The sequence below is a fragment of the Podarcis cretensis genome, assembly GCF_951804945.1.
Source record: "Podarcis cretensis genome assembly, chromosome: 4".
Classification (NCBI taxonomy): Eukaryota; Metazoa; Chordata; class Lepidosauria; order Squamata; family Lacertidae; genus Podarcis; species Podarcis cretensis.
The window spans coordinates 61,000,045-61,013,561 of record NC_137173.1 but is presented as its reverse complement, the minus strand read 5'-3'; the positions used below and the strand labels follow the sequence as shown (position 1 = coordinate 61,013,561).

Below are 13,517 nucleotides of genomic sequence, written 5' to 3'. Positions count from 1 at the left end.
TGTATACAGTGGTATGCTGGGTTACGAACTTTATTCGTTCCAGAGGTCCTTTCTTAACCCAAAACCGTTGTTAACCTGAGGTGTGCTTTTGCTAATGGGGCTTCCCGCTGCCGTCAGCACACAATTTCTGTTCTCATCCTGGGGCAAAGTTCGCAATCCAAGGTACTACTTCTGGGTTAGCAGAGTTTGTAACCCAAAGTGTTTGTAACCCGAAGCGTTTGTAACCCAAGGTACCACTGTACTCAATTCTGACCAAACTAAACCTCACTATGAATACATATGTAGAAGAGGATGCAAATAATAATTATTTGTTGTTGTTGTTGTTGTTGTTGTTGTTGTTATCACCACCGTCGGTACTACTACTATAAAGTCTTGTCCATTTCAAAATAACCTAAGTACAGCAATTTTAAAGAAAACACCAGGCTCTACCTGGTATATCTTTAGCTGCATACAATAAGAAAGCTTTGGCCACTTTAAAACCATTAACTGTCTCATTGTAATTATTGATTTCCTTTCCCACCCCACTTCTGAAACCTGGGCACAAAACTGACTGCACATGAAGTCAATGGTGAGTGAACCATAAATACTGCATGTGTTTTGTGAAGCTTTCAGCTTAAAATATTAAAATATGGTGGCTTGTGATTATAAAATGCAGCATGTATTATAAGCAATTCATGACTGCTAAACAACAGCTTAAGGGCACATCCCACATTCTTAGTTCAGCTCTTTAGCGTTGCGCTAGCAATCCCTGACTAGAGCTGGCACTGCAAATGTGGTCATGCTGAGTGCAGTCACAATCCAAAGGACAGTTCATTTGTTTAAATTGGCTTTAAAAGTGTACTGTTGAATTAAGGCCTTCATGAAAAACACAAATCCCATCACTGCTTCTTTATTGTAGTGCAAAGCAAGGGTCCTCAATCTTTTTGGACCTGGGGGTACATTTCAAAATTTAAGGAATTTTTGCGGGTATCACAAAAATAGATATTTCACAAAAGATAAACTGGTGATGCTCAGACAAGCCCCCCACCCCCAGCCACCCATAGGCAAAACACCTACAATCACAAAAACAGACAAAAATAAGCAGGCAGCCATTGCCACCCTGCAAACAGGCAGCCTTCTTCAGGCAAAAGAAAAGCAATTTGAAAATAATTTAAAATAGAGAAGGGCAGGAGGCCTTGGTGGTTGACTGTTATGTTGGGGACCCCAGGTGCAAAGTGTGAAGAGCAGACATTGGACTACTGAATATCTGGACCAAAACACATGCTTATTCTGGGGTAACATGGTATGTACATTCATTGTCTATCTTTACTTTCTCAAAACATCCATGTGAATGGATTTTCTTCCATGCACTATACAACTAACTTAAAGAATACCAATATACACATTTGTCATTATAGTACTTTATGAGGGTGCCATGCTGTGCAAAGAAAGAACGAAAGAAAAGATTTGGTGGTAATATTCAGCATTCCATCCTTAATTAATTAAACTGCAAATTAATGAGATGAAATCTGTAATTAAGATTATACTGGCATTTTTCTTCAAGTTAAAGGTCTTTAACAAATTAGAACAATGGCAGTACAAATAATATCTATCCCATTAAGTTCAATCATTTCATTCCTCAATAAGTCTCTCAATTACCTTCAAATACCAAGACAGACTATTGTTTTCATTCCTTTACAAAAGCTTTTGTATATAATTGACTCACACATTTTGAAGTGCCCTTATCAGCCCACGTGGTGTGTTTTTATAAAGGCTATTAGCTTCATCATTAAACTGATTTCCAATGTTCTTAACAGGTACCCAAGGAACAAATTAATTCTGTAATTGTGCTTTAGCTAAGAAATTAATGTATATACTTTTGGCATACTATCCCCAATTTGAAATAAACTAGGAATCCAACTGATGTGGTTAACGTTTTGTTACACAGAAACTTATTTTCCCAGAACTGCTTTTAAGAATATATTTGTTGTTGCAATATTCCACATAGCGCTCTATGATAATACATATACCTGAATTCAGTGCATTTTGCCTATGTATAACTATGCACTATTGGTTGTACCTACTTAAATGATAGACCCATTGAAATTAATGTACCCAAATTAGTTATGCTCCTCAACGTCAAAAGGGCTTACTCTGACTAGGATTAACACAGAATACCACCCTTTCTAGAAGTTCTGGGGAAGGCTAGAGTACTTTTTTATGCAGAACATCCTTGGTTGAATCCCTGATGCCCAACAGAGGGCTGGAAAAGATTCCGATCTAGAATCCTGAAGGGCCGCATAATTTAGACAATATTAAACTAGCTGGAGAAACAGTGTGATTGTATAAAGCAGCTTCCTGTATTCCCAACATCTGCTGTCATCTAAGTAGCAAAGTGTTTTTCACTGGTCTCATGTAAGAACAGCCCTGCTGGATCAGACCCAAGGCTCACCTGGTCCAGCATTCTGCTCCCACACATTCTCCACTCATGTTCCCTACTAACCAAGATTCAGAGAGAAACTGCCTCTAGGATCCAGGGTAGCATAATGTTGGACTAGGACCTGGGACAGCAGGGTTCGAATCCCCACCTAGCCATGAAGCTCCCTGGGTGACCCTTGGGCCAGTCACCATCTCTCAGCCTAACCTGCCTCACAGGGTTGTTGGGGTGGATTAAGTGGGGAGAAGGAGAATCATGTACCCCACCTTGAGATCACTGGAAGATAAAGTTGGTATATAAATGCAATACATAAAATAATAAATATTGGAGGTGATATATATAGCCAGAAGTAGCTATCTGTTAGCCTTACTGAACGATAACCCTGTAGTACACAGTTAGCTGGAGCCACAAAAGATTTAGTGTCTCATTCTGAACAACAGGAACCCATTGCTACATAGAGAGATCAGTACTGCTGAATTACAGCCCATGCATTGCTTTATGTGGGTCTGCCTTTGGAAATGGTTCAGAAACTGCAGCTAGTGCAGAATGTTGGAATCAGACTGCTGACAGGGAATAAGCAATCTGACTGTATAACATCAGTCTTGGCAGGACTCACTGGCTGCTTAGACATTTCCAAATCCAAATTTAAAGTGCTGGTTTTAACCTATAAAACTCCATATGGCTTGGAAGCCTAATATCTGACCCAACACCTGTCCTGACATAAGCCTACCGAGACTCATTAGTCCTTAGGAGGATGGCGACAAGGGAAAGGGCCTTTTCTGTTATGACCTCTCATACATGGACTGCTTTCCCCAGTGAGGTCCCACCTGGTGCTGACTTAACATCTTTTTGCCAACAGGTTAAGACCATCCTCCTTTTTCAAGCATTTGATAGGGCAAGCTGAGTGGGCTGTTAACTGGAGCTACTGTTGGCTTCCCTGCTGGTTCTGTTTGGATCTGCTATGTAATTTTTTCCTGCTGCTTTCTGAAGTATTTGTTGCTTTGGTGTTCTATAATTATTTATTACTGAGAGCTGTTTATGTTTTAACATTTTTTTTTGTATTTATTCTACGCTTCCTAGAGACTGCTGTGTATTAAGCAACTAACAACTGAAATAACAATATGAATAAAAGTAAAAGATGTATATGGAAAATACTTTGAAAAGGTAAAGCAATTTCTCCCATATAAATTGGGTTTATATAGCCATATAAATATAAAACATATCCATATAGATTGATAGAAGTGGGGTAAGTAGCCCCCAAGGAGAGGGACTTTTTGGTAGTGGCACCCTGTTATGAAACAGTCTTCCCAAAGAGGTCTCTCCAGTACTATCTTAGTGGTCCTTTTTGGTGACAGAACCATTTTGCTCATCCAAGACTTTGAAATATGTCTTGGCCCTCTCCATTTTAAAATCTTTGTTTCATATTGTATTTTAATTGCTTCATTTGTCTTCTGAGCTTAGCAGACAATTTATGTTACAGGCATGCTAGAAACATTCAGGTAATAAACAGAAATAAAAAGTCCTCGTAACACATTTCAATTGGGATGCAAGTTACAAATAAGCCTTTTGACATTCCGCTTCTTGAGTGTTGGCTACAGCAACATTCAAAAGAATTTAGAGGTCAGAAAGAGACATTTAGGAAGAGCCAGTTTGTTTATTTATTTAGTCACCTAAATGTTAGCGACCATGGCTGCATCTATTTCCAGCCTCAATTATAGCTTGGGGAGGGGGTACTGTTTTCATTTATATAAGAAAAGTTTGCAGTTCTTGGCTCATATGTACCTGGTGCAGATTTATAGGGTGGCGATTCAGGAATTCCATGAATTGGATAGATCCAACGAATTCCCCGGATGACTTCATCCTTCATTATTACAGTGTTGCTGAGAGACATAATATATACATATGAATATGATTACTCTAGAAAATTGATACAAGTGATATTGACAGTACAATTAATTAAGATTTCCAGCAATGCTTTGTGACCATTTTGAAATTCGTTCAGTGGGACCAGCTTCCAGAAGGTGCTGCCTTTTTTGGAACAGTGGTACACTCAATTAAAAGGCTTTTGGTTGTTTTTAAATCCACTTCATAGGACGATCATAAATAGACTTCTTATTAACACTTGTCATTAAATCAAAACAAAAGATAATTAAATGAATCATGTCAGAAGTTAATCTGCGCAGTAAAAATTGTTTTCAGTTGGAGTTGGACACAAATATATTCTAAGGTAGTGGCTACTGTGTTTTGCTACCATCCTATCCTCAACTATTTACTCTTCTTTTCTATAGAGAACTATAGTCAAAGGAGATAACAGACTGGAAGCATAACACATCAAAATAATTACTACAATCAAATAATTTAAAATACAGATTACAAAATTCATTGCTCAAAGTATATCAATTAAACAGTTTGGTACAACCACCACCATCAATCAAGGGCAACAGGCTGAGTACATATGTGGCTCTGAGTATCCTGTCCATACCCCCTGGGTGAACAAGTGGAGAGGTATCCATATCAGCCTGACCAGACAGAGCCATAGCTACATCACAGACCATTACTATTGTAACTGCAGCTTCCAAGTCAGAATTGTATGCAGTGGCCTTAATCCTTAAGGTGTTTAGCAAATCAGTGGCAGCAGACTACTGAAGGTTCCATTAACTTCCTTGGTAGGAGTCTCTCACCATTCAGAAGATCTATGCTGGATGGCCCTGCACAGATTCAGTCATACTGAAGAAAGAAAGCTTTCATCACTGCCACAGAGTAGATACTAACATGAGGTCTAACATGCATTCAGTTGTATTCAACTCTAATCCCCCATCATTTGTGCTGTAGCTGTCATCACAATAGTTCCATTGTCCTCAAAAGCTCAGAAAACAATGGAATCTATATGCCACTTCCTAGAAAACACCTAGAAGCAATCTTGTCAGGTTCCAGAGCCACCACTTCAGTTTCAGCTATCCAGAGGGCATCATTGTTACGATTTGTATTTTGAATAATGGGGGGAAAGTTCTTAAAAAACAAAAACTTTGAGAAGATTTGCTGGGATAGCCAGCTAAGATTTGTTCTGCAAGATGGCTGTTTTCAGAGGACTAAGTTTCTAAGGCTGGCAGAGAGAATACTTGGAACATAATCCAGGTGCATTGCTCTCCACCACTTTTCTCCAGGGGCAGGGTACTATCATATCAACTAGCATCTTCACACCTCTAAATTCAATAATATCAATCTAATAAGCCCTAGATAGCTCAGTTGTCAAGAGTGTGGTGCTGATAACTCAAAGGTTGCAGGTTTGATCCCCCACATGGGACAGCTGCATATTCCTGCCTTGCAGGGGGTTGGACGAGATGATCCTCAGGATCCCTTCTAACTCTACAGTTCTATGATTTGATGTACAGTAATACTTAAAAGGTTTGCAAAGTGTGAAAAATCATTCTAGACTTAGTAAATTCTAACAATTTCTAAGCATTGCAACATTTATAGCAATATATAAATACTACAATAAACAATCTTCTAAAGTGATAGAGCTCACAATTATTTTTTACTTCAAATAGTAGCAGATATCAATTTTATCTCCTCTGTGACTAAAATGTTTACCTTGTTAGTGCTTTGCTTAATTCGAAGGTGTCATCGTAAGACCATTTATCAGCATCCAACTTTTCAACTTTAATAATCAGCACAACTTCATACAGTTTCATTGAGTGAGGTGCAAAGAATACTGGAATATCCAACTTGTTTTTTGGAGCCAAAACGATTCCTAAAAATACAACAAGTAATTTAAACACATATTGTGAAAGGAGTGGTTTGTCAACTACTCACCATCATGTCAGAAATTTATCTCCTATATATTCAGTGTCAGTTTCATGGAAATAACACTTTGGTATAGTATTTCTCAAACTGTGGACCATAATGTGGGCTGACCTCCCCTTCTTGGCTGACATTTTGCAACTGCTGAGTTCAGTAAAATTTTCAACATTTTCAAGAAGACTCTGTGGACCGAAAGTTTGAGAATCCGTGCTTCTGGTATATAAAGAAGCACATTTAAATTGGTTAAAAAGTGACACAGTTTTCCACTGGAAAATTCCATGTGTGTGTGTTTGTCTCAAAAGAAACGGCAAATTGTCTTTTAATTGGAGTTTTGTGGTATGGTGGTTTTTACAATTTACACAGCAGTGCTGGGCTTCTAAAAATCAAAACAGTGGTGCTATGTAGAGTTGTGCCAGTCTTATCTAAATATTTTAACTCTGTTACAAATTATATTTGTTACCTTATAAATATTCAAAATAGATGGAAACAGAAATTCAAGTGTTTGATTAGAAGAGCAAAAGCGTCTTGTGTTTCAGGTACAGTGTGTCAAAGGAAAGTTTTCCTTACATAGTTTATTGGTGGTTCCTCCATGGGAAGCCAGCAGGGTTTTCACTCCAAAACTAAAGAGATGCAGATACCATCTCCTACTTGTCTTGCAGGTACTGATTTCCCCAATGTACTCTAAAAGGTAAAGTACATTTAGTGCCTACAGAAGTTGTCTGCCTACCGCTTACCATGTACAGTGGTACCTCAGGTTAAGTACTTAATTCGTTCCGGAGGTCTGTACTTAACCTGAAACTGTTCTTAACCTGAAGCATCACTTTAGCTAATGGGGCCTCCTGCTGCTGCTGCGCAGTCGGAGCATGATTTCTGTTCTCATCCTGAAGCAAAGTTCTTAACCTGAAGCACTATTTCTGGGTTAGCGGAGTCTGTAACCTGAAGCGTATGTAACCCAAGGTACCACTGTAATTTATCAAAACCTGGAACGATCTAGGTTTGGGGGCAGGAGTAGTCATTGGAGAAATCATGTCTGATATTCCATCAAAATACAAGAACACACTTCGGAAAAAGCAGCTACCAGAAGCACAACTTCATGACGTTTCAACAACAGCTTGTTTTATCTGATATTGACACCAGCAGTTTAAAAACCTGTCAATGGGCTGAACCCTAAGAACAGTAAGCAGAGGGAAGCTTGGCAGATTTTATAATGTCCTCCTCCCACAATATCCTCTTGCTTAACCCCAGAAAAACCTGTGTGAGTGGTTGGTAGAGCCCTCCTGAATCATGTGGGTAGGGAGAATCTCCTAAAATAGGGCAGGGCACCTTTTACATGCCAAGTAAATACGGGTAACTCGCAACGCATGCTTGAGAGTGTTTGGGTGAGGAAGAGGCAGTTAGAGAGGGTGATCTAAAGAGGCCAGAGAGACATGCAGAGAGGTTTGGAGGGCCAACGAAAGAGACTGGAGTGTGGAAGAGGTGGTTGGGAGAGCTTAAGACTGCAGAATGGGCCTCAAACACAAGGTGGTGTTGGCGGCATCAGCTGTTGAGAAACCAAGGAAGTGCAATTCTGCTTATACGCACAAGAGCCAGGAACCCGCATAAGTTGCGAGTTACCTGTGCTAAAAGTCTACTTTGTTTAAAAGCATTTCTTTTTAATGTTATAATAATCTGGCCACTGGCTCCGATTCATACAGAACCATTACAAAATTCAGGGACAACTGAATCCATCTGGGTTTTTACCTTGACCTGGATTGCACCAGGTCATGATAAAAAAAAATCCCCCACTCAGCTAGCTGCCAGCATGCAAAGGACATCACAGGTGCATGCCAGGGGCTCAGTGGGCCAAATCGAAAGTACAGCTGCCATTCAGAATAGCCTAGCCACAATGATCCACATACTGGCAACCTCAACCACAGTAATGCACTCTATGTGGTGCTATCTTTATGCTTTGTTATTGTAGTCATCTTCAAAAGACACATATTCACATAAGCAATCCACTTGCATGAACAACTTAACATACAAAGATTTTTGTGTTATCACGGCTCCTCAATTTAACAATTTTGCCTTGTCTCAGTTTGACATGGGAAGCCCACCCTGTCTTAGTTCAGTGCAGGGGGTTGGTTTTTTTAGGAGATGAACACAAATCCTTAAAAACTGCAATTAGTTCTTTGGAGTTTAAAATATGCCCCTCAGTCTTCTCTTGGTAGTTTTAGAAAAGTAATTACAACCACCAACAAACTGCCAGCTAACACATGAGTTCCTGTCATTGCATGCATTGAAAATAATTTAGTGGCAGGCAGTCCCCCTGGGGGCCACAAGACTTGATGCTGTGACTTTGCTCTCAGAGGGAATTGTACAGAAAAAAGCATGGCTGACCTCATGATATGACATCAAGTACAATCATTCCCAACAGCCATTTCTACAATCAAGCAAGATGCATAGCTGCATGTATAGGCAGGTGGGGAAAGTGCCTATTTTGGGATGCAAATGGAGCTCAATGGAAAGGGCATCTCTGGAATTTGATGCGAATGGAGAGAGGCAGCCTTTATAAGTGAATCTACATGACCTGATAGAAACCAGCAATTTGCAGATTTCACAGCAGACAACAGTTCTCACATTGGTCAGGATGGGGAAGATCAGGTGAGCTCACATTACGCCCGCCCGCCCGCCCCCCCCCCCCCCGAGCGGACTACTCACTTTTGTGAGCAATATAAGGCAAGATCTTATAGTGCTTAATATCATTAGGCAACTAATACAAAGAGTATTTTTTAATTACTTTTTGAAAACAAAAACACAAGAAACAGTACCAAAACAAGTGGGACTATGAAAAGAGTGACTGTGGAAACCCACCCAGATGGGTGGAGTACAAATATTATTATTATTATTATTATTATTATTATTATTATTATTATTATTATTATCCTCCCCTGTCCCAAGCCCATCTCACATTTTTTAAATGTGAGTAAAAGCAGTAAAAATGTCTTTGCTGCTGATCATTTCCACCACAATATCAAACACTCTTGTTCTTCTTCAAACAAACAAAGACCTGCAAGCGGTTGGATGTGAAAATCTCTAGAAGCAGATCACCACCTGGTTTGCATGAATGGCTTGCAGGGGGCCACCAAGATGCTCTTTGTCTACTGCTGAAGCAAAAAGCCTCTCTACTAGAAATTTTTAGATAGTGTTTGTAACTGGTGAGTTGCATCCATACCATTTGAAAAGACAGCCAAGAAGAAACAGTGCAGTATGTATCCTACCTCCCCCTTGGGAAACTTGCCCGGCTTGTGCTGTGCTGGAGCATAAAGAGGCAGGAGCAGTTCAAGCATTAAAAGGATGCCACTGACTCAGTCATGTTCTGACCCGCAATGACCTCAAAGGCAAGTCCGCAAGAGGGACTGTGAAAAGACTTTTAAAGAAAACACAATGAACATTTCATCTATTTGTTAATACGACTGTCATAACTCAGGAAAGAATATTTACCAGAGACAGAATATTTACAAGCTCTGGTTGCCGTTTCATGAGGCTTATCTTTCATAAAGATCTTGGCACTTCCAACAGAAGCTCTATACACTTTCACTGATTGAAAGCTTGAATTTAAAAGCTGTTCTTCTGGTATTAAAGAAAAGCAAGTTAACCAGTTGCTGTTTAGATGAGAACAAATGGATTGAGCGCTGATATCAGTAATGAAATATGCAGTGACAATGCAATTTACTTTGTTTTGAAATGAAGCCTGCTTAAAGATTGGCCATTAATAACTGCTGCTAAAAAACCCCAAAAGAAAACAAACAACCAGTCACATATTCTGGCAATTAATATTAATTTATCATAAAAAGTGCACTTACAACTAACACTATCATATACAAGATTAATTCCATGATTCTCTGCACATTTAGCAAAGTTCTGCTGGAATCAAGTGGGCTTACATCCAGGAAAATATGTCTAAGAATGAGGTGTTTAAAGAACACATTGCCAAACAGTATAGGAATAAACAAAGAATGTTACAACTTTAATATGTCAACTCTGGGACAATTTGTTAGCTACACATATTTTGAAAGTATGTAGCATAAAGGTTTCTGCTAGAGAAAGATACAAACACCCTCTAAAGTTTCAGTGGTACCTCAGGTTACAGACGCTTCAGGTTACAGACTCCACTAACCCAGAAATAGTACCTTGGGTTAAGAACTTTGGTTCAGGATGAGAACAGACCTCCAGAACGAATTACCATATTTTTCGCTCTATAACACGCACCAGACCATAACACGCACGTAGTTTTTAGAGGAGGAAAACAAGAAAAAAAATATTCTAAACGAAATAGTGGATATATGATTTTTGTGCTTCATGCTGTGGCCACAGACATGTGATCTGACAGTGAGTTTGGAGTAGCCCAATGCAAAAATCCTGAGGATCCATGTGGATCCATGCTTTGTAACCATGGAGGAGGGAAGGAAGGGGAACCATGGATCCTCTGCTCATGACTGCAGCAGATCCCCCCTCCCCCGCCACCTGCAGGCATTCGCTCCATAACACGCACAGACATTTCCCCTTACTTTCTAGGAGGAAAAAAGTGAGTGTTATGGTGCAAAAAATACGGTAAGTTCTTAACCCAAGGTACCACTGTATTATATTTGCATCTTTGCACCCAATTATTCTAAATATTTAGAGTTCCATTTATATCATTAAGGTATTGCAAGTCAATATATAAGTAAAAGGATTAAATGTTATATCAATTCCAGTAGACCAATATTTTGTCTATGTTCATATTTCAGAGTAAAATGTTCATAAAATTGCAGGATGTAAATAATTTGTTCAAATTCAAATATTTGAATTTTATAAGAAATGTCTTATCTTGATAACTGGCAAGAGAGGAAGTTCCAAGAGTGATTAGATCAGGAAAAAATATTGCTGGCTTCTTGAGAGGAGAAAAATATATAATTATTTGTATTTGTTTTTAAATGTTGTGTCTCTTTGTACTGAATTTTATTGGTCTGTGACATTAATAAACTATTTGCTTTCTTGCTAATAAGAGTGACAGGTCCCAACTAGAGGTTATGATAAACATGTTTCTACTTATGAAGATGGCAGCCATGTGTCTAATTCCCTCCTCCTACGCTGTAACACCTAGTATGGGTTACTCACATCCTGACTTTACAATCTTCTCAATTTCCTGAACATATCAATAGTTGCAGTCAGGCTTGCTTGATAAGTCCCTATGAACTCAATGGAGGTAACTTCTATTTAAAATGTAAACAGGATGATGCAGGTAATGTTAAAACATTGACATTTTACTATAGTACACAGATACGTATGAAGGAATGGACATCAGAAAAAGCAGCGACACATTGTGTGAAACAATAATTCTTAACTGGCTTATAGACTGAAGAGTGAATCCTAATAGTAGTAGTAGTAGTAACCAACCCATCTAATGGCATTTAATTGTAAACCTAAAGTTTGGTCCTCATTTTTTCTAATTTGTTTTCTATAGGATATTTAAAAACTGACAGCTTCTGTATCATAATCCAGAAGCAGAACAGTACAACGACTGTGTTTTTATTAGCATCTGTGCATTTGAAACATGGCAGGGTCCCTGTTAAAGGTAAAGGGAACCCTGACCATTAGGTCCAGTCATGACCGACTCTGGGGTTGCGGCACTCATTTTGCTTTATTGGCCGAGGGAGCCGGCGTACAGCTTCCGGGTCATGTGGCCAGCATGACTAAGGTGCTTCTGGTGAACCAGAGCAGCGCACGGAAACGCTGTTTACCTTCCCGCCAGCACGGTACCTATTTATCTACTTTCACTTTGACGTGCTTTCGAACTGCTAGGTTGGCAGGAGCAGGGACCGAGCAATGGGAGCTCAGCCTGTCACGGAGATTTGAACCGCCGACATTCCGATAGGCAAGTCCTAGGCTTTGTGGTTTAACTCACAGCGCCACCCGCGTCCCTGTTACTACCATATAAAATAACATTTCTAATAATCAGCTTCCTTTCAAAGTTCTAAAAATTACATTGCTTTCAAAAAAAAAATAACACTAAACCAGTAGCAAATCAAAGTATCAATCTATTTTAATTTTTTAATTTTTAAAAAAAAATTACATTCTGTCCTTTGCAGACACCAGGGCATGTTTATTCCAAAATCAACTGAAATAAAACTCCATCTGTTTCGTTATCAAAGTATATTAAAAGCATGTAATATTTTATTATATTTTCAACCTTAAGTCACATACTGTACTCATTTTGTAGCAGTATAAGGTAAAGGTAAAGGACTCCTGTATGGTTAAGTCCAGTCAAAGGTGACTATGGGGTTGCGGCGCTCATCTCACTTTCAGCCTGAGGGAGACAGTGTTTGTCCACAGACGGCTTTCCGGGTCATGTGGCCAGCATGACTAAAGCACTTCTGGTGCAATGGAACACCGTGATGGAAACCAGAGCACATAGAAATGCCGTTTACCTTCCTACCACAGCAATCCCTATTTATTTACTTGCACTGGTGCGCTTTCAAACTGCTAGGTTGGCAGAAGCTGGGACAGAGCAATGGGAGCTCACCCCATCACAGGGATTCGAACCGCCAACCTTCCAATCAGCAAGCCCAAGAGACTCAGGGTAGAAATAATATGTTCTAAACTGAATAGCTAAATACAAACTGAAATATAGGAGTAATAAGAATATTCCTTTTATATTAACTCAGACAGGTTTAACAGCACAAGTTTTATCTAATCCAAATACCACTATTCAGAACAGTAAATTGGGAAATCTAAATTCCCTTTAATCATGGCAAGGGATAGGTTTGTATATGTGATCTGAATGATTTATTATCTCTTCTATAATAATGTTTAGAAAAGTTTGTTAATCCTAGCGAATATGTGATGGAGTATCAAAAAGAAGAGAATGACAGTGTTGAAATAGGGTATATATATTCATTTTAATTAAATTAATCTTTCGCTACAGTGAACAATTTAAATAACTCCATTTGTCGAGAACTAGAGTTATGATATTACTAGATTATAAGAGTTATGGAGAAGGTAAACAATATATTCAAAGCAGTGGGACCCAAAAAACAGAACAGTGAGCTAACTTTGGGTCTTTCTATAATCTGTAGTTATGGGACAGCTGGAAGATATATTGAACAAGTACTACACCTATGCCAGCAATGTTTGTGCTATCAGGATGGGATTTCCTGGACAAGATGGCAGTAGAATATTTTTTTTTTCTCTGGACCTTCCTACTCCAGAGAAAGGGAAGGCACAAAGATAATGGGAACCTTTGGCACCAACCTTTGGCAATAAACAACATAACTCTCTGTTT

General features: G+C 39.0%; 1 protein-coding gene across 1 annotated transcript in view; it reads right to left on the bottom strand.

Annotated features, from left to right (window-relative positions):
- Positions 1-13,517, bottom strand: part of CFAP47 (cilia and flagella associated protein 47) — a 198,149-nt gene that overhangs the window by 31,229 nt on the left and 153,403 nt on the right. Inside the window, exons 58-59 of the mRNA XM_079972197.1 lie at positions 6,008-6,167; positions 4,199-4,296 (exon numbers count right to left, since the gene is read on the bottom strand). Coding sequence (XP_079828323.1) covers positions 4,199-4,296; positions 6,008-6,167 — 258 coding nt within the window. The remainder of the gene's footprint in view (positions 1-4,198; positions 4,297-6,007; positions 6,168-13,517) is intronic.